We start from the raw sequence: 22820 nt of genomic DNA, 5'->3' as shown, positions 1-22820 counted from the left end.
TTTGAATTCGAATGAAGTTGGGTCATATGTTGTTTCGGGTTCGATTCGTATTGACGACAATTCACTTGAATTCAGATCCGGGATGACACCGGTCGGGTTAAATCAAATGTCGGATTTTATTAATTCGGGTGGATTACTATTTTTATTGAGTAAAATAAGTTTTTGAATTCCTATCGCATCGGATGCGGTTTCAGTTCAATTAAAAGTTATAGGATGCAAATCGAGTTGCAGGTCTCCTCAGGTTGCTAGTGGTTCGATTTTCGGATCTGACAAATTTGCACAATAGATCAAACTATAACTCACACAATTGCCCCTCTAGTAGCTAAAAGTCTACAAAACACAAAGCGGGGCAGTTCAATATGATCTACAAACATGCATCAATTGAATTTAAAACGCCAAGATTAGGAAACTAGTGGACAATAGTTACTACTAGGGTACAAATGCAACTCTGTCCTCTCTCTTAACTACTTCTCTTAGTGGTGTTGGAGATTAGTTATGGTTCATCAAGAAATTTCCTACACAACTAGTCTCCAAACTTGGGCGTTTTAACCGTTTAATTTTGTTATCAGGGAATACAAAAACTAACATAACTAATTTGTTTTTTAAAAATTAATTCAACTGAAAAGTGAAAAGCTAATGGAGTAAAACAATAAACAGAATACAGAGGAAAAGAAATGATGATTTTGGTGTTAAGCAATATACACTTAGAATGGTTAATGCCAGTATGATTAATAATGTTCAAGAGTCAAGTATAAATGTTAATACAAGATACAAGTATGGGAAAGCACATCCCGTACCCCCAGTAAACCATATCGAAACTGTTTAATGCCCTCAATAACCTATACCATGAGTCAGTGGCAAGGTTCCTGTAAACTTAATGCATTAATCTTTTGCTATTTTGTTAAAAACTACTCCAACATTGCTGTTCTTTTCCACTTATAAGATAACCTCCTTGATGCTCAGGGTAAAAAAATATCAAACCAAAACAACCCCCACTACAATGCAAGACATGGGCCTTTTTCACTTCATACATCCTGGTGATGGGAGAATTGTGGCTACGAGCGCTTGCGTTTACCCAAATTGGCAACAGTATCATCAAAACCCCATAATTCACCACTCTTTTAGAGGACAATTGTGAATGCACTACAAGTTAATGTGTATATTTTCCTCTTTTCCCCCTATAACTTCTTTAAACAAACACAAGACAATCAACATACAGAAGCGAAGCCAAATTATCTTTCACATAAAAAACCTGCAGGAACACGAGAAAGTCGCTTCAGATTTACTGTTTGCACAACAGTCTTAGAGTAATTTAATCACTGGAACATTTAAAAAACAAACAAAACACAAACCCCAAGACGCCTTCAAACAATTATTGAACAAGATTGGGAATATCACTTTAGTACATAATATACACACAATATACAATGGACATAATTCGAATAATATATCAAACAGCGGCTGTGGCTGTACACTCATCATAAACATCAATAAGTCAGACTAACACAAGTTAGCTATCAATTGGGGAGGCCACGAAATAGATTCAATCGGATTTCTGATGGAAAACACTACGCAGGCTATTATTACCATTGAGGGCTGCATGATATATCCGTTTCTCAGGCAATCCAATATCTGATAGTATCAAATTACCCTGCACAACAACATGAAAACATCATATGAAACCGAAATGCCTTAAAAATGAAGTTATACGGGAAGTTAAAACGCACAAGATACAAAATGCTCAGAGAGCTGTTGCTTCGTTTTCAGATATTTTACTATACATAGTTGTAATAAAATTCAGTCTAAGATTTTAGTGAAGCAATACTCTTTGACATCTTATATTTGACTCAAAAAGTAACAATGGAGATGATACCCGCTAATATGGTTTGGCAGAGCTAGATAAGGAATACACGTTTAAAGCAACCAATGGTTTTCCAGAATAACACACCACTTTGTCAATGTGCATGCGATAACATCAGGTACCTAGAGATTAGGGATTTAAAACTTCCTTTGTAATGACAAAGCTAAAAGGAATATTTTGCGTGAAAGATATGATCCCAGAAACCATAAAACCGCCTCATTAAATGAATAAACACATCCTTGGGGAACTAGTACATTGCCAAATCATGTTGCGAAGTGGACAAGCATCACTGTGAATTCTGAGCAGACCACAATAGTCATACTATCACGGATACAGATACCAAAAAGACAATCTTGAATGTGTACGTCATGAACAAGGAGCAGCACCCTAACAGAATGTAAAATACAATCTGCTCTTGCAAATGCCACTTGATGGTAATGAAGAAGCTGAAAAGCAGCAGCTTTCTATGAAAGTTATAGATCTTAAATAAGAATATTTGGCTACTGACAGTAATACGAATATTTGGCTACTGATGGTAGTAAGAATATTTGGCTACTAATGGTAAACCTAATGGCTGAAAAAGCTGCCTTTTCCTTTACCAATGTAGTTTGGACTTTGGGTGCAAAACTTTCCCTCAAAGCACCACTTAAATTCTGAAAAACCTATAAGAGACTTAATTAACTGCCAATTTGCCATGACAAACTAAAATGCTTAACAAAAGAGATAAGCACACTCAAGAGCTTCGGAGAGATAATACAGTCCTCTTTATGCAACACATATCATGCAACTACAGACTCCTTTGTTTATTTCCTATTTTTACTGCCAATTGTTAAAGCCAATCAGCTCGAGAATGAGATATTAAAGAGGCTAAATACTACAAAGATAACAAGCTAATTGTAGCAGATGACCGAAAGATAACAAATCCATCCCCTAGTTGCACTATCCCTAAGGCTGAAGTCTGTATAACAAAATTTGTACACGAAGAATTAGATTGTTGGTACACTAATGTACTACGAATGTTATGAGATCCTCTTCAAATTCAAGATGAATTTCCAGCAAAAATATACCATATAAAAGGGTAATGGATTAATGATAGCCAAAAACCATACATGGAGAACAAGAAAACAGTCTAGTTTCCTAATATAACAAAACAATTATTTCTTGATCTAAATAAATTAATATTCTAAGATTTAGAAACCTAATAAAAGCCCCCAAATATCCGTTCGAAAGAGAAATATTCCAACCAGGACACATATCCTCGTTCCTTTCAATCCACATCATTCCCCCCACCCCACCCCTAAGTAGAAACTGCAACTCAGGAAGAAAGGATGAAAAATTGGGTACAAGAACAATGGAAAATGCATCCTATCCTCTGACAACTTGATAACACAAACTTCAATTCAAAGCTTTCTTTCAGTAAATTACGTAAAACTTCATTAAACCTTGTATCATCCACTATGTTCATGATTTCATTTCAAATGCAGGTATGGTATCTTTAATTACGATTTCAAGCTCTTTCCCTATAGCAAGAATTGCAGTGAGGACTGCAGCATCAATGGCCTCCTAGAGGGCTAAGGTGGCAGGAGCTTTTGCAAGATTGGGAGCCAAAGAAATTGAGATAACTTGTAATTGCTACTTGCACTATAGTTGGAAGATTGTTTGTCCACTTTGAACACTTGTTTGCAGGTTAATATTATAATACATTTTTGAAAACATGATACTAAAAGTATATTTATACAAAAATAAATTAGAAAGCAATCATGAAGGAGCGGGTGTCCATATTCCTATTTTCTTTTCTTTCATCACCACAGGGGTTTCATTGAATTGTTTACATGTCACCAAAGCACTACTGAAATTGTTGTTGCAATTGTACATACAAAGTATAATCTTTTGTCAAGTTAAAATCTAATCTGATAACTGTAAACTACAACCTAGAGCTTGAACAGAACAGCAATCTGTATTTAAATAACTAGAAAACTTAGAAATGCCAACAACTCATTGTTCCTATAGGCATTACAAATCTGGAAAGCTTCAAATCAAGCAGCAGATTGGGAAGAATAAATCAACTATTTCGTCGCAGATGAACAGAAAGACCAAGTTTTATTAAGTCATAAAAGCATACCTCATCAGCCATTAACTTCCGTATGTTACTCGCATATAATTTGGGATCATCTTTCTCTTCTTTCGAGGGGTAGTATACAGGCAACCTCATCACCTCCATATAGTTCACATATTGACACAGGAGCAAAATTACATGCCTTACCTGCAGATAAGAGATTCAATTTAAGCTTTGAGTGGTACCCCCTATATGATTTATGGAATTTCAGATTTGTAAAGAAACTCACTCCAGATATCGAATCCCAGGCAGGACTAAATCTTCGATACGGGTATCTTAGGATGACAGGAAGAACAGGAGCTCCTGCTATGAAAGCACCGGTTTTAAATGGAAGAAGGAAATTTCCATTTGTAGTTGTCCCTTCTACAAAGTTATAGACCATCAACCGAAATTGAAATTAATAAAAACTAAAAACGAATGAGTCACAAAGTAAAAGGCACAATGGAATAGCACAAATTGAGAGCATAAGAAATGAAATATCTCAAATACAAACTAGCCACCATTAAAAATCAGGTATAGCCTTAATGGAGGCAGTAGCACATTCTACCCTTGGAATTTGGTCACGGTATTAAGATTCTAACTCGGATTTTCAGCCAGTCGAGACGATAGCGATTTATTATGACGTTTTCTAAAAAGGCGATATTTTGCTGGTTCGGCCGGTAAGTCACACGAACCGATACGGCTGACAAATTGACCGATTATTTCATAGAAAAAGAGGAGAAGAAACATAGAATTAGAGTAGAGAAGAAGTAGAAGACTGCCATTGATGTTTGGAGAAGGAAGAGAAAGGGTTGGCTTCTTTCTTTTCTCACGTGATAGTGAGTTGGGGGTAGGTGGGGAATCTGGGGATTGCTTTTCTTTTATAAAATAAGGGGCTGTTTGGTTGATGTTGTTGGAATGGATTGGAATGGAGTTAAAATCCATTCCATCCATTTTATTGTTTGGTTGGACTCTTTTGGTATGGAACCTCATACCAAAGGGGTTCTAATTCCACCCCTATCCCTTGGAATCCCATACCCACCTCTCCCCCTAAGATTCACAATCCATTCCACCTTTAATACAAACCATCTATTCCATCTTTGATTCAAACCCTAATTACTTAGGGAGGAGAGAGAAGCAACAACTAACGGCTCACCACTTCAGATTCGACCATTGTCGTCGGCTACTCTTCACCGTCCACCGTCATCTCTTCGCCGGCCACCAGTTATAAATCCTCTCTTTGCCGTCATCTCTTTGTCGGCCACCAGTTAGAAATATCACCGGCCACCAATATTGCCGGCTACCGGTTGATGAGATTGGGTTTTTAAGATGTTGCAGACTTGTATCGAATTCGTAAGTCGATGGAGGACTTGTATTAAGATGCCATTTTTCTTTTCTTTTTCAAATTATGTTTTCAGTTGTTTTGCTGAAACTAGCGGACTAGTGGGTACTAGATTTTAATTTTTTTTTATTGATATTTTTGAAATTTATCATTTTTGTATTAATTGTATAACTTATTTAAATTTTTAAAGTTGGATATTTGATAATCCATTCCAAGAGTGAACCAAACATTGTAAATGTTATGAAATCCATTCCATGATTCAACCAAACAACTTTGGATTGGTATGGGATTTTGAATCCATACCCTTCTGGTATGAGATTCCATACCATTTCGTTCCAATTCAGTGAACCAAACGACCCCTAAAAGAGGTGGGGTAGGGGCTGGAGTTCGGGGTAGGTGAGAACTGGGCACTACTTTTTCCTATTATTGTATTTAACTTTTGAAGGAAACATACACCTTTGTTATACTTCCTCCGTTTTTTTAGTTGACACATTTATTTTATCACGTTTGCAAATGCAATATTTCGACCATTAATATCTTTAATTACCAATGAGTAAAAATCATAAAAAGTTGATTGGATATATCCATATATAATAAAACGAATATAACAAGACCTCACATGACTATATTTTTTCTTAAGTATAAATCACAATTGATAGTCAAAATAGCTTATATGAATAGTGTCAAAAGTCTAAAAAAGAACTGAGAAAGTATTCAATAAAGTTGGAAAGTGGAAACATTAAACAAACCCACGTGCTTTGTCTCTCTCTTTTTTCTTTTGTTTTTTATCTTTTTGTTTTTGAAATTCTCTCACTAATCTACTCTTTTTATACAAGTAATCTCTCCGTCCCATATTACTTTTTACATTTTTCATTTTCATCCGTCCCATATTACTTTTTACATTTTTCATTTTCATCCGTCCCATATTAGTTTTTACACTTCTATTTTGGGAAATACCCCACAATTATTTTAATACTTCTTTCTTTCCACTACCAAAAAGTTAGGGTCTCATACTCTCTCACACTCAATTAAACAAATACTCCACTATCTTTAATCACATTTACTTTTCTATAAAACAATACTCTTTCCGTCCCTTTTTAATCTTTACGTTTGGTATCATACGCACGATTTAACGATTAAATAATGTGGATTGAGAATCTTTTTTTTTTTATTTAAACAATGCAAATTACGTTTATTTATAATGCCCCAACGGGAAAGTGAGAGATCTAATGTCCCGATGAATTTCATTGATTATTAGGCGATTTTTGACAAAATATTAGGGGCATTTATGTTGCATTATAAAAGGAAATATTTCAAAAAAAAGATGAAAATGGAACACCCAAAACGAAAAACGTAAAGAATAAAAAGGGACCGAGGGATTCCCCACTATCTCCTTTCACAACTACTTTTTTAACCGAATAACTTATCTCCTAAAACTGTGTGACCTGAAAAGTGTAAAAACTAATCTTGGACGAGATAGTATTTTTTTATTACCCTAACTAGCCGATCATGTGCGACCACCGCGACACGATCCGCGACCACTGAGACCGTTCTGTTACCGCATCACCGCGACGATCTCGTGATGGCGACCGATACCGCATTTTTACACCATGCCTCTAACGATTTTACCTCATCAAACAATAGAATCTTGGGAAAGTGAGAGATCTAATGTCCCAACGAACAGATCGTTAGATCCTTAATAGTTTCTTTAAGTTTCGATGAAACAGAAACGGATATTTTAATGAGTAAATCTACTCTTGAACTGCCAAATTGAATTGATCGAATATATAAGACTACTCCTAATCTTAGACCTTCAAAACATTGATTTTCGGACTTAACAATGTAAGGAAAACCCAAAACATAAAGAAAAGCTTCTAAGCTCTCTCTCCGCTCATCACATGGCCTAATCAAATTCACTAACGAAGTTCCGGGCCCACATTCTCTTCTCTACATCCCTTTGGCCTTGTCAAACCCAACATAACAAAACCCCATTTCCCACTTCTCTGACCACCACATCCACCACTTCAAAGGCTCTCCCTTTCTTAATCATAACCACCAGAATCCAAGCAACACCGTCAACCAACTCACTGAATCCATTCTACTATTCCCAAATTATCCTACTTAGTCATATTCAACCCCATCACCCCCCCCCCCCCCTATTTCTGAATCTAATGACGAGATATTGTGGTTTAGGAGCAGTTTAGGCTATTTGTTGTAGTTTCAGAGATGGAATACAGGAGAGGAAAGCAGCGGCAATGAAAGAAGAGTTTATTAATTCGAAACAACGGTGCATTTGTGGTGTTTGCTTGAACTGAAATTCGACTCTCTTTTTTCCTTTTAGCAAACTTTGCCATTACCTTGTATTGGAAGTCAGATTATAATGGGACACTTTCGATTTCTCACAAGGTTCCTTTAGTTATTTTCATATTATAATGGACGATTTTGTTCTTGCTGAAATAGTGATCTCTCTTTTGGGTGGCTTCCTGCAAGGTAGTGGTGGTGGAGTTGGATAATGGTGACAGTGGCGGTTGAGGTTATAGTGGTGGGACCTTAGCGGGTGGTGGAGGAAGATGATGGTGTTATTTGTTATGGGTGAGAAGACGGAGGTTGAAAAAGAAAAGACCAGGTAAGGGCCAAAAGATGAGCAAAGAAAAAGTTCCCGAAATCGGGACTGTTCCAGTAGAACACTCCCCAAAATTAGGACTATCGTGACTCGTGAGTTAATAACTAGGTCAGATTGTTTCAAGATGTGTCACAATTGGGACTATTGGTGTCAATGATGTGCTTGGGTTGGCACATCACCTCATACCTGGCGTGCTTTTTAAAACTAAAGGGCTTCATTAGCACTATCCTAATTTGTGATTCGTACCCAATGACTTGCCTTGAACACTTGAGCCTCAACTTAAGGGAAAATTGATGGGAATAAGTCAACCTTTGGGCCGTCTATTAAAAATAAGTCATGCTTTTTTTATTATATCTGAATAAGTTTAACTTTATGACCCATCAATTTTAAACAAGTCAAGTGGCCGGTGACCGGTTCTACGGGTAAACATCTAACTGTTTTTTTTTTTTACATTTGTGTATTTTTATTGTATTTTTAAGATTAATTTTTGTAGATGTTTACCCTATTTTAAAAAATAATAATAATTTACGTTGTTTTAAAAAAAAACAATTTAAGGAATTTTAAAAAAAAAAAAATTTAAGCTGATTTTCGCGAAAAAACGTATCAAAATTCGTCTCGAAAAAAGTGCCATAATGAACGTGTCAAAATATCATCTTGAATAACGTGTTAAAAAGTTATAACGAAAATCGTGTCAAAAAATGCTTTAAAAAGTCTGTCAAATTCTTTTAAAAAACAGTGACCTGTTACGAACCTACAACAACAGGTCACAAGTTGGTCTAACTTGTTTAAAATTGATGGGTGTTAAAGGTTAACTTATTCAGATATAATTAAAAGTATGACTTATTTTTAGTAAACGGCTCAAAGGTTGACTTATTCCCATCAATTTTTCCCCAACTTAATTGTCTAATTAGGATTAAGCTATTTTAATGCTCTATCCTCTTAATTGGTTCCTTAAATTTCACTGAATCAAGGAGACAACTCTTAACCTGCTAGACTTCTTGACTAGCTTGCTTGACCTGTCCAACATTTTAAGTTTCATGAGTTGATCGATGGTAAAATCCTTGGGTGATCTAGTGCGGTTTTATGAGCCTGTAACAAATGTATCCTTGTTTGTCAAATTAAAAGAAGGAAACACTTGGAAGAGTATTCCACTATGCAGTTGACTACAGAACGAAGGTCTAAGCTCAAACTTTTCAGTGGATAATGGCAAACATCAGTGTTAAAAAAAAGAAAATGATGGACAGATTTAAAGAAGTTCAAAAATAACCCTAGTTTCTTTTTTCATGTAAACCTAGAGGAAGTACTAAATAGTGATCTAAATGGAATTCTAGATCTGTCTGGATCTCTCAGCGCGATAGGGATACAATTATACAAAGAACGCTTCACAGATTGTTAATGACAGTAGGCTTAGGATGTCAGTGAAAAACTAAAAATTTTACCTCTAACATTAACATCCAAGAAAAAATCATAAACTTGTTCAGAAAGTTATTTAACATTGAGAAAGATCATTTTAAAATCCATAGCCAGTCTTCTCCCACCACTATTTATCTGTGCCTTAATCCCATTCCCATTTCAGGAGGGAATCAAAATGTGGTCTTGTTTTTTACGGTTACTAAAGCCCCAGGATGTGATGGCTTCCATGCAATCTTCTACCACACTTATGTGATAAGGTGGGGCCTAAGTGTTCAGCCCTGAGCAGTCTATCATCCTCTAGTCTGAAACTGTTCCTCCCCAAATGAATAGAGCTATAATTTCTATCATTCCAAAGGTTGATAATCCTTCCATAGTTTCTCACTTCAGACCTACCACTCTACTGGTAAATACAAAAATAATGAAGTAAACACTGCCAAAATAGTTGACCTAGAAAAAGCCTATGATAGACTAAAAGGGGATTTCATAAGAAGTTGTTATGCCTTTCATGGGTTCTATGTGGACTAAACCACCTCATCATGGGCTGTGTACTTGTGTCTCTTCTCACTTCCCTAACATCCTCAGAAAATGGTAAAGCCTCCCCTTTCTTTGCCCAAAAGAGGGAAAAGGCAGGGAGATCCCATCTCCGCTTTCATTTTAATCCTGTGTGATAAATTCCTTTCAAGGATGATTCATGATTCCTACTCTGAGAGTCTGAAGGCAGTTTGGGGATCTTTTAGGAAGAACAGAAAAGGCAGTGACATCTCCCACCTCATTTCTTTTAAATGTCGTGGAAAAAATTGAACAGCGAAAAGAAACAATCTAACCTTCTCTCCCAAGTCCTAATACCCTTCTGAAAAATAAGATGACTTAGAATAGTAGTTAGAAACCTCATCTGCTGATACCTGGGAACTTACTTGGGATTCCCATTAGTTAAGAAAAACCCTCCAAAGCTAAGTCAATAAAAAAACGAGTGAATTAGGCGGCTTGAAAGGACTAAACTCACTCTAAATAAGGACCTAAATGAGTTCGGCTAAACTAAGTTATGCTTGAAATGGAAAAATTCAAATACTTGGATTACTAAAATAATAAGAGAAAAGTATCTTGATAGATAAGTGGAGAGTGATCCTTTAGAAAGGGATTTCACATATGCTAAGGGATGGAACCAATATGCTAAAAAGCATTAGCTGGGTTCTGGGAAATACAGAATTGATAAATCCTTTGTTATGACAACTGATTAGATCCAACTACCCAATTCAATAAGAAACATGATTCAAGGGCTATTTAGGCAAAGACGAAACCAATCTTTTAGTGGCTCCTCCATCTTTTTTATAGAGGCGTTTGATCTATGCTCTGCCTACTCAACCCAGTCTCCAGTCTTATGATAACCCAGTCTCCAGCTTGTACCTAGGAGGTAATTAAACAGAAAGCTGGCTCTAGGAATCTCAGAGGAAAAATGGATAAATCCAAGACCTAGTCTGAAGTTCCTGGACATCCTGAGATAAAACCTATTGGAGAACATCGCATAATGGACATCGAACTAGGTAAAACCTTTTCAAAAGAAATCTGTATGATTCTCCTTTCTGCCTTTTTGTCCAAACAATTTGAAATCTATGGATCTTTAATTAAAACCTGCACTAGAGCTTCTGAAAGTCTGGAACATGGACAGGCACATGGGAAAACACTGTAACCTCCTTATTAGACCAAAATGCTGATTCTAGAACTTGGTTGCCTACTAATTTTCAAAGTACCTCTTCTTTCCCTTTCAAAGGCATCAACTTTCTTAAAATTGAATCTTTACTTCACCACTTGGACCTTTGGAAAAAATGAAATGCATGGATTTCAGAATCATCACTACCAAAAAATCTACCCAAGCTTCTATGTATTATAAACCACTCACAGCCAGGATCTTCACTCCCCCTAGTCTAAGAGTCACTCTTCCATACACCCCCGGGTTTCTAAGAATCAAAGTCGATGCACCATATAACCATTCCATAAGAGCGGCAGTGTCACGGTCCGAATGTTTTGGGCACCGGGCCGTGCGGCGCGCTCCTACCTAGAGGGCGGTAGGGACGCAAGCCTTGTGCGGAACGAGTTCAACGGGGCTCGTGAAGCACGAGCAAGCAGGGTTTCTGAGAATGAGCGCTCTTGTCTTTTGGCGACAAGAAGGGACGCGGGCGCCGATCGGGCACTTGTGTGCTCACAGCAGTCACAAGTGGGACCGACGATGCGAGTGTATCTGTTTGAGGGACTTTGTTGAGGCAAGAAAGCTTAAAAACGAGCGACAGCACAATATCAATAAAGGCACACAACAACGCAAGTGATTAAGCAAGGGCAACTTCTGGTGAGAGGTATTGAGTCATACCCCTCATAGAGGTTTATTTTGAATTAGCTAAAAGAACCCATTGAACACTGGAATGACAGTAACATAATAATCTTATCTAAAGCCTAGAAACTTCAAAGAAAAGTCCTAGAAAGTTTAGATAAGATCAATACAAGGGAAATTAAGAAAAGTACAATGCAAGGAAGGTTGGATTCTAACATCCTCCCCCACTAAAGATGTCGACGTCCTCGACGACTTACAAGATTACAAAAGAAACTAAAGAAAGCAATAAATAGAGAAGCTGCTTCAGTCTTCAGTTGAGGTGGTTGCGCGCTGGCGGAGCCTGATGTTGGCGCGGGTGCTGATGTTGCGGTTAGAATCTTCTTCATCTGGATGGTAGGGTTTGAGCCTACTAACATGGAACACCGGATGTATCTTCATCCATGTAGGAGGGTCAACCTTGTAAGCACTCTTCCCAATCCGTTTAGTGATGCGGATGGGGCCTTCATATTTCCTGATGAGCCTGCGATCTCTGCCTCGAAGGAACCTTAGTTGTTCCGGCAACACCTTCACCATTACCATATCTCCCACATCAAACTCGACTGGCCTTCTGTTTTGATCGGCCCATTTCTTCATGCGCTTTGATGCTCGTTCTAGATAAGCACGAGCAATCTCAGTATTCTGTTCCCATTCTTTTGTGAACTCTCGAGCTTGACGGCTTCTCCCATCTTCGGTTCCTGCTACCGTGTGTGGTAGAAGGGGTTGTTGGCCAGTCACCAGCTCAAAAGGGCTTGTATTCGACGCAGAGCTTTTCTGAGCATTGAAGCAGAGTTGTGCCACATCAAGGAGCCTGACCCAATCTTTCTGGTTGGCACTCACAAAGTGACGCAGATATTCCTCCAGTAGTCCGTTGAATCTCTCAGTTTGCCCGTCCGACTGGGGATGGTGACTTGATGACATATTCAGCGCCGACCCCATCATTTGGAACAATTCTGACCAAAAGATACTTGTGAATCTAGGATCTCTGTCACTGACAATGTTCTTCGGCAAGCCCCAATACTTCACTATGTGCTTGAAGAATAGAGCAGCAGTTTCTTCAGCACCACATGTCTTATGTATCGGCACAAATGTGGCATACTTGGAAAACCGATCAACTACTACCATTGCAGAGCAAAACTGGTCCACTTTCGGTAATCCACTTATGAAGTCCATCGAGACACTCTCCCATGGCCGAGTGGGGACGGGGAGTGGCTCCAGTAGGCCTCCAGGTTTCTGTTTATCAATCTTGTTGGCACACGAGACAAGTCTTCGTGTAGCCCATCACATCTTCTTTCATTCCAGGCCAGTAATAGCCCAAGGAGAGCAAGCTGAGGGTTCTCTGCCAACCGGGGTGACCTGCCCACAAGGTATCGTGACATTCTTTCAAGAGCATTCGGCGAAGGCCTCCAGATTTCGGGATGAACAGCTTGTATCCTTTGGTGTATATGAGATCATCTTCTATCCAAAAGCGTCTGGTCTTCCCCTCTTCTATCATCTTCTTTATGGTGTCCGTCATAGGATCCCCCGCAAGATGCTGCTTGACTTGATCTTTGACCGATGTGGCTACGTTGCTTGCGGACAACGGAGCAAGTCTTCGCAAAGGAGCTAGGTCGGCACGCCGACTTAGGGCATCTGCAACTTTGTTGCTCACTCCAGTTCGATATGTAAATTCTACATCGAACTCTGCAAGTAACTCCTGCCATCGAGCCTGTCTACCTGTCAGTTTGGGCTGGGTGAGGAAGTGGCTTGCAGCTGTGTTGTCCGTGCGGACGATGAACTTCGAGCCCAACAAGTAATGTCTCCATCCTCTCAAACAATGAACGATGGCAAGAAGTTCCTTCTCTTGTGCAGCATACCTTCTCTCAGCCCCATTCAACTTTCGACTCTTGAACGCAATTGGATGCCCTTCTTGCAAGAGCACTCCCCCGTGAGCAAAATCGGATGCGTCTGTTTCTACCATAAAGGGTTTGTTGATGTCGGGGAGAGCCAATACTGGTTCCTTCATCACTGCTTCTTTCAACTTGCGAAATGCCACTTGATGGGTCTCCGCCCATTGCCAGGAGTTGTCTTTTCGCAACAAGTCTGTGAGAGAACTGGCTATCTCCGAGTAACCCTTTATGAATCTTCGATAGTAATTAGCTAGTCCCAAGAACGACCGTAGTTCAGAGGCGTTCTTTGGGGCTTGCCAATCACGTATAGCTTGAATTTTCTTCGGATCCATTCTAATACGGCCAGCTCCTACAAAGTGACCAAGGAAGCCAATCTCTGCCTGCGCGAACGCGCACTTCTCCCGCTTCACAAACAAGTGATGTTCTCTTAGTTTCTCGAACACCTTCCTCAGATGCTCAATGTGTTCTTCAAGTGTCTTGCTGTAGATCACAATGTCGTCCAAGTATACCACTACAAACTTGTCGAGGTATTCATGGAAGACTTGATTCATCAGAGTGCAGAATGTGGCTGGAGCATTGGTTAGCCCGAAGGGCATGACGAGCCATTCGAACGCTCCGTATCTCGTAACACATGTTGTCTTTGGTTCGTCGCCTTGAGCGATCCGAACTTGATGGTACCCCAACCTCAAGTCTAACTTAGTGAAGTAGACTGCATCCCCCAACTGGTCGAACAAGTCTGCCACTAGTGGAATTGGATAGTGGTTTCTCACAGTCACCTTGTTCAGCGCCCTATAATCGATGCACAAGCGGAGACTACCGTCTTGTTTCTTCTGGAATAGGACCGGAGCACCATAGGGTGCCTTAGAAGGGCGGACAAATCCACCTGTCAGCAAATCATCTAATTGTCTTCGCAGTTCAGCAAGCTCTGGAGGAGCCATTCGAAACGGACCTCGTGCCGGAGGCTTGGCTCCGTGCACTAGCTCAATTTCGTGATCAATGGCCCTCCTCGGCGGGAGAACTTTCGGAAGTTCCTCTGGAAGGATATCAGCAAACTCTCTAAGTAAGTCCATGAGAACAGGTGGTGTATCTCCTTGTGTTTCATCGTCTTTCATCGACAGAGTAGCGAGGAATGTAGGTTCATTCCTCTTGAGCCCTTTCTTCAACTGCATAGCTGATAAAAGAGGCCCCTTTTGTTTCTTCGTCTCTTTGCCAGGGGCACATGTCTTGAGAAGGCAAGGTTGTTGCCCTGCCACTAGTAAGGAACCCAGGTGCGGCATCGGGACGGCTTTGCTGGCACGGAGGAAGTCCATGCCCAACACCAGATTGAAGTCGTCCATAGTCGCCACTGTGAAGTTGAGATGTCCACTCTAGTCTCCCAGCTGGGTGGGAACATTCTTTGCAATGCCGTGAATGGGTCTCGCTGTCGAGTTGACAGTTTTCATTTTCCCCCCTTCACGCATCAACTTTAACCCGAGTCTTTTTGCTTCGCTTTCAGTAACGAAGTTGTGAGTGGCACCTGTATCTACCATAGCTCGGGCTCTCTTCCCATTCACCTGGACTTCTACATACATCAATTCAATACTGTGGGGTTTTTCTCCTTGAGATTCTTTTCCCATGGCATACATCATGTGGACGGCGCCCAGCTTTGATGGTTCCTCTTCATCATACTCCGACTCTTCTCTATCATCCTGTGGAGTCGACTCTGAAGTGGTCATGGCAGACAACTTCTTCTGCAAACTATCAATTTCTCATTTGTGCTTGCATTCAAACCATTTGTGTGGTCCACGACACAATATGCAAGTGAGGGTTTTGTTCCACGACGAAGATCCGGACTGAGCTCCCCCTTTATTGGAAGAGGAGGGACCGCCACTCCTCCGTGATTCTTCTCCCCCACTTCGGTACTTGTTCCCCACACTGTTGGAACTAGCTTGGGAGCCATTCCCAGAATTCTTAGGAGTGCTCGCCGTAGAGTTGTTGTTCCCCTTCTTCTGAGCGGGTGCTCTATCGGACGAGTAATCCATCAACCTTTCTGCTGCCGCAATGGCCCCTGATAAGGTGTCAACTTTTGAGCGCCAGATCTCACGCTGAGCCCACTCCTTCAATCCCTTGACGAAGTTGAATAACCGATCCTTCTCGATCATGTCTTTAATGTCGAGCATGCACGCGCAGTACTCCTTCACGTACTCTCGGATGGATCCCTTATGTTGCAAGGTTGTGAGCATCGTCCGAGCAATGAATTCTGTGTTTTCAGGGTAAAATTGGGATATGAGCTCTGCCTTGAACTCTTCCCATGTATCAATCACCACCTTCTTGGTATGGATGTCGGCGTACTTACACCGCCACCAGAGTTTAGCATCATCCGCCAAATACATTGTTGCAGTGTCCACCATCAGATTGTCCTTCATTTGGCATATCCTGAAGTATTGCTCCATGTCGAAGATGAAGTTGTCGACCTCTTTGGAGTCCCTCGCACCGCAGAAGGTACGAGGCTTGGGTGGCTTGATTCGGCTTGTACCGCCCCCACCAGTGTCTCTGTTAGCACGCATCAGAGTAGCACACTTGTCCTGCGAGTCATCCACCATCCCTTGTAGATAGTTGAGATGCTCGCGCAATGAGTCTCTTTCAGTTTTCAGTTCTTCGACGTCGGCCTCAAGATCGTCTATCCGCTTATCCTGCTTGATGACGATCTCTTCGGTCTGGGTCCATGATTCAGACTTGCCCTCCAGCCAGGCTAGTCTCTCTAGTATTGCTTCCATCTTGAGGTGCTCCCTCGGGTCTCTCGGGTCTAGATTTGAGCCTTGACTCTGATACCAACTGTCACGGTCCGAATGTTTTGGGCACCGGGCCGTGCGGCGCGCTCCTACCTAGAGGGCGGTAGGGACGCAAGCCTTGTGCGGAACGAGTTCAACGGGGCTCGTGAAGCACGAGCAAGCAGGGTTTCTGAGAATGAGCGATCTTGTCTTTTGGCGACAAGAAGGGACGCGGGCGCCGATCGGGCACTTGTGTGCACACAGCAGTCACAAGTGGGACCGACGACGCGAGTGTATCTGTTTGAGGGACTTTGTTGAGGCAAGAAAGCTTAAAAACGAGCGACAGCACAATATCAATAAAGGCACACAACAACGCAAGTGATTAAGCAAGGGCAACTTCTGGTGAGAGGTATTGAGTCATACCCCTCATAGAGGTTTATTTTGAATTAGCTAAAAGAACCCAGTGAACACTGGAATGACAGTAACATAATAATCTTATCTAAAGCCTAGAAACTTCAAAGAAAAGTCCTAGAAAGTCTAGATAAGATCAATACAAGGGAAATTAAGAAAAGTACAATGCAAGGAAGGTTGGATTCTAACAGGCAGGACTTGCACGTCTATGCAGACCCCTGGATTGCTTGAATCATTGGGGAAAAAATTCCGGAAGTCCCCTTGCGATGAAAGTTTTCGTCGTTACCATGGATACTGAAGAAACAGTGGCACAGTCCGAATGAATTTCAAAAGCAAGTTTGTTGGGCAAGGGATTACAGAAACTTCAGATTACCGGCTAAAACGAACCCCGTTACAGGATTTTGCTGGAAGCTCCAAGACCAGGTACCAAGCAGCTCTAGAAACCCAAACCTATTTGCTGCAGAGTCACAAGCTCTTTTTGCAAGAAACAATTTGAAACTATATTTTGTTAGAAACTCCTTCAATTCCTACATGTATGCTCCATTTTGCTTTATAGGTCTCCCTAACATAATGCTCCATTTCTTTAATAGACATTTGGTCCGATTACTTTACTCTCTCATTAAATATACTAGATTAGGTCTCATGCACGCACGGATATGCTAAAATTATTGTTTGACCATTTTTCAGAAAATATTTGAGTAACAAAAAAATTGTTAAAAATTTAATACGGAGTACAAAAGATCTTGACAAAAATTTCATAAAGTTAGGATTATATGATTTTACAAATATTATATTTTGAGAAATAAAATTACAACCGAAATTTTATATTGAAGATTAAATAAACAGGGAATGGAAAACTTTTACTCAAACATACAGAATCTTTTCCATAAAAAACTATTGAAATAAATAAATGAATAAAAAGGAAAAAAAGTTTTGGCGGAATTTTTTTTTACCAGGAAGTGACATGTGTCATTCCTGATGTCTATTTTAGTAGAAAGTAATAGATTTTGTCCCACTGTTTTACCTTTTTATCAACTCAACACAACTAAAATATTAAAACCCATGTAAAATATACTTGGCAAAAAGGAACATGTTAGGACTGAGAGAGTATGGATATCCATAAAGGATTGGTATATCATAAACTCAATTCACCAGAACCATAGTAGTGTTAATTAGTAATAAGGAATTCCCTTTCATCACATAATGATGTGGAAAAATGGAAAATAGGTAATGGATCCAAACCCAAGCACACCTATTCCATTTCATCACATCAGTTTTCTCCTCCCCATTCTATACCTTCCCTCTACTTGCTCTAGCATCCGGAGTTTTTTCTCTCCTCTTCCCTTATTTTTTTTATAACTTCTGCCCCGTAATCTTCTCTTGTGTTAAGATAGGGGCTTGCTGTTCCTTGAAATTCCTTTTTTTCATCCCAAAGAGTTTCTAAGCTACGCTGCTTCCATGGTTGCACAAAGTAATAATTCGGCTTGGTGATGATGGAAATCAACAATAGTGACATCGAAATTTGCTCCCTACCAAAGCCTGGTCAATGGAACTGATAGTATCAATGGTCAAAATTGGGCTGTCTCTTCTGTTGGAATTGTTTCATAGAATGTTGATGGAGGTGTTGTGTGATAGATGGTGGTGACAGTGGTATTGTCGTGAAAGAGTTGGTGAGTGGTGACAGTCTGACAGACACTGTGACAGTAAGTACTAGGTGTACCTTTTACGTTTTCACCATCTAATAGATTATGATAACACTAAGGGGAGGAGGGTAACAAATCAAGAGAGCCAGATACCTTCCAAGAAATGATAATAGAAAAACCAAAACATTACCAAACATCAAACATAATGGATCAAAGATTGTGTTGAAACTTGAAACAGCACCTAAGATATAGAGAGTAAATCCGATAAAAGGGGAGTCATACATCAAAATTTTCACAATTTTAGAAGTCATATTGATTATTTTATAAACAAGGACAATGAAACTTAAAAACTAATGTTTTCATAAAGCATTATCAAGTCTCAATCGAAAATAACTAAGATACGTATTGCAGTAAGGGGAAAAGAAAAACAGAAATAACCTGGAAATATCAACATCAATGGAGCATCACTATTTTCATGTGCTTCTTTGATTCTTTCTGTAACGACTCCTAAAAGTATAGAATGTCTTAGGCTGTTAGAGATTACCATTAAAAAAAAAAGAATGCCAAAAAGTTGTGTATATGCATATACCTGAAACACCTTTAAAGTCAGATGATTTATCTTCCCGCTGCACATAGACACAACCAAGGCACTTGCTGTAGAGGATAGGAAAATATTACTTAATGTTATAGTATAAACTTAATAAATAAAAAACTAGATCAGATGAGTTAATAAACCATAACACACAGAAGAGTAAAGTGGTTCGCAAACAGAGCCTGTAAAGGTACTAATGGACAATCTATTCAATTCTACAGCCACAAAATGCCTTACAGAAGGTAGATCAAAGAAAGTAATATAGCTAGTGGACAATCTACTCAATTCTTGTAATACCATAACATAATATTTCTTGTAAGCTCAAGCTATCCAAAATCCTTTTTGACTAACTACTAATCAGCCTCAACCAAAATTAACTTGTTTGATGACCCCAGGCAAGGCAAGCAATGTACATGAAACCATACCCAAGAGTTGAATACTACAAGGCACACAATCCACCCACACTAACAACGTGTTTGGATAAGGTAATTTGGAAAGAAAGGAAGGGAAGAAAATTGAAGGATTAATCATCCCTTGTCTGGATATGACTTGCGGGAGAGGGAATCGGAAGGATCTGTTTTCCTTCTCTTTAAATAAACATATCCTTCCAATGTTGGAAAATTTTGGAAGGAAAATGCAACCTCACATCTTCCATCAACTCACCTCCCTTTCTTTTCTCTCTCCTACCTTCCCTTCCACAAGTGCTACCCGAACATAGTGTAAGAGAAGAAAAAATATGCAACCAAATCACCTGACTTTCTGAGTGGTCCACTGGAACAGAGAAATTAGTGTTCCCACTTAAACAACACAAATGGGAAGCAGTAAACATTGAAAGACCATTTTGACCTAGGTATTAAAATTAAGATGGAAGAACTTTGTAATAAAACCAGCTAATGGGGCAATGATTCAATGAATTTCTAAATCAAACTCAGGCATCAACCAAACTACTTCAGCAACAGAGTCAAAAAGATGCCCATTTAAGGTTTTTCAGATCAAATTCAAAATATCTAGGACTCGATACTATTAATTCAAATTCCACAGGTATTAAGCATTCAACATTGCTGTCAATGCATCAAATTTAACTTCTTGTAAATAATGAGACCCAGAGCAAGGCTGTAAGTGGTTGGATGAACTAAGGAAAGACAGAAGCGATGACAGTTGCTATTACACATGCAGATGACAACCTTTTCACAATAATAAAGCTTTTAAATTCAGTAACAGAAAAAATGTTTAGCTAACCTCATGAGGCCAACAAGAGGAAGCTTGCCAACTGATCTCTTCGGAAGAGAAGTTTCATAGATCATATCAACAACATTGCAACAGGCATGAGTCAGTAGAAAACTTAAAGGATGGAAAGGCAGATGCCTGTGCACAACCAGAATCAATCAAGAACCAACCTTGGCAACAAAGCTTGAAAATGAAAACGACATGTGGTATAAGATATCCAGATAGGAGGCGTGGTTTGATATGATTACTCCAGGCCTTTCAGATTTTTCTAATTGATCTCTGCTATCACTCTGATAAATGAAAAGGAACAGAAATTGAAGCATATAATTGCCAAAAGAAAATCCATAGCATTCTAGCATTGATATTTAAATCTTACAAGTCATATTGCATTGGTATTTCAAGTGATAGCAAACACGAAAAAACTAAAGCCACTTGAACGGAGAGGTATTCTGGAGTACTAGTATCAACATTCCACAGCATATTTAAGGTTTAACAACTTGGTACACTCAAGCCACTACATATCTGAAAATAGTAGCATTCCTTCCCCTACACCAACCACCCCCCCCCCCCCCTTCTTCTGAAATTAGATAAAGACTTTTATAATCATGTTGTACGCTTGTAGCATAAAATATCAAACCTAAAGTCCTTCTCATTGTGAGACTGACCATAATCTAATACTCCCTCCGTCCCGGAATACTCGACTCGGTTTGACCGGCACAGAGTTTAAGGGACTTGAATTGACTTATTTAATTTAATAGGTAGTAGTTGATAGTGGGGTATTATTTTAATGTAGTTAGTGGGAAATGTGTAAAGGGGTGGGGTTGGGGGAGAGTATGGGTTGAATTTTTAATTATTTTTTGTATGGAGTAGGGGATAGGTGGGTTAATAGGGGTGGAGTGAGAAATAATATAATATTGTTAGAATATTTCCATTTTTAGAAACAGGTCAAATATTAAGGGACGGCCCGATAAGGAAAACAGGTCAAGTATTCCGGGACGGAAGGAGTATAAAATAGCTCTAGCTTAGCGAGATGCAGAACAAATATGACCACACACGAAAAGTCTCTAGATTTATGCAACACAAAACAAGACTAAGACTGATAAAGGTAAAACTCAATCTTCTGAAGCATGAATTCGATGCAGTAAACATTGCCCACCTAAAAATCCAATTTTCCTAGGGATAAAACTTAAGGTGCTGCTATTTCTAAAATTGAAATCGATGAACTCGTATGCTCAACAAAAAGTTCCAAGCCCTCAATCCAAGTTGGCAATGCATAGAAAACGAAAACGATGAAAAAACACAATTCGTATAACTGCTTAGTGGTTCATGTGGATTTTCCAATAGAAAATTAACCATAATATAACAAGCTAAATTCAGAATAATTTACAATCAAATGAAAGTTCTTCGAAAACTAAGTAGAATGAATCATCAACAAATTGCATAAAATAAAAATTGAATACCTGATCAATCAATTTCTCATGATCATAAATCCTGGAAGTCTGAGAAATCCAATAAAACCCTAGGGTAAACAATAAAGCCCTAGACAAAAACCTTCCACATCGAACAATAATCTCTCTCCTCCACCCAACAAGGTGACCGTAACCCTGAAGCTGCTGATCCTCCCCTTCCCCGGGCCTATACGGCGTCGAAAAAAGAGTACAAATCTTACAAATCAAGTAGTATAACACCAGTATACTCATCCCAACCAAAACCCGGAGAGGCAGTAGCGTAAGCATCGCGGCACCGAGCAAAACCTTCTCCTTCACCGGAACCTCCCCACAACCCATTGGTCCGTATATGTCGTGACGAACATAGGCGGCGAACTTCTTCTCCATCTCCTCCAGCTCCGCCGCCGTTAGCTGCTTTTGGGTGGTTTCTTGGTCAGATGATTGTGAGTCGGATTTGAGGAGTGGTTTTTTGCCATTGTCGATTTGTTCTTGATTATATTGATTTGAATTATTATGATTGAGGTTCTTGAGCTCAGTTTCCATTTTTGTGGATGTTTTTCAGGTTGAAGTTTGGGACTTTTGTAATGGGGGATCTTTGAATGTTGGAGGGTTATAAGAGGGTGATCGCCATTTGGGGAGGGAGTTTGAGAGAGAGAATCGGAGATTGAGAAGAAACGAATCGGGCGTGAGTAAGGAGTATAGAAGGTGGACCTGATAAAAAAAAAGGCGGGCCATGCCGGATTTGTATCGGGTCATGATAAGAAAAATCAGCACCTTATGTCCGATCGTGTTAAATTTCGGCCCGATTTTGTGTGTCCAAAATCCAATATTTTTGGTCAAAGTATTAGGTTTTCGGACCGGTCAAATTTATAAGTAAAAATGTAGTTTTATGTTGTCTAAAATCCGTCAAGAAATTAAAAATCGGATTGGCTCGGGCCCTGCCCGAAAAACGGGCCTAAAAAGCTGCCACCCCACTAATTTTCGGGTAGGGTCGGGTCGTCCTCAAGTTGATAAAGTCTACAAAAAGGTTTGCTTATTGGGAATTTATTTTTTTCTGAACTTATCAATCATCAATCACTATTTACTACTTCCTTCAATTTTTAATACTTGCAACGTTGGTTACTTTCACACATACCGATGCACAACTTTGATCATTAATATCTTTAA

General features: G+C 39.5%; 1 protein-coding gene across 2 annotated transcripts; it reads right to left on the bottom strand.

The window, feature by feature from the left end:
- Nucleotides 1-681: 681 nt before the first annotated feature.
- LOC110785241 (lysophospholipid acyltransferase LPEAT1) lies at nucleotides 682-22345 on the bottom strand. Of its 2 annotated transcripts, XM_021989687.2 has the most exons (9): nucleotides 21666-22345; nucleotides 20376-20495; nucleotides 20218-20255; nucleotides 18976-19040; nucleotides 18825-18893; nucleotides 4207-4340; nucleotides 3984-4124; nucleotides 1588-1651; nucleotides 682-1252 (listed from the first exon to the last, which is right to left on the bottom strand). In XM_021989687.2, the coding sequence occupies exons 1-9, from the start codon at nucleotides 22194-22196 to the stop codon at nucleotides 1233-1235; spliced, it is 1182 nt and encodes a 393-aa protein (XP_021845379.1). In that variant the 5' UTR covers nucleotides 22197-22345; the 3' UTR covers nucleotides 682-1232. The 2 variants fall into 2 exon arrangements, with proteins under 2 accessions (XP_021845379.1, XP_021845378.1); XM_021989686.2 differs by lacking the exon at nucleotides 682-1252 and having other exon boundaries at nucleotides 1343-1651.
- Between the last annotated feature and the right edge of the window lie 475 nt (nucleotides 22346-22820).

Source organism: Spinacia oleracea, chromosome 3 (genome assembly GCF_020520425.1).
Source record: "Spinacia oleracea cultivar Varoflay chromosome 3, BTI_SOV_V1, whole genome shotgun sequence".
NCBI lineage: Eukaryota > Viridiplantae > Streptophyta > Magnoliopsida > Caryophyllales > Amaranthaceae > Spinacia > Spinacia oleracea.
This window is presented reverse-complemented; position numbering and strand designations above follow the sequence as displayed.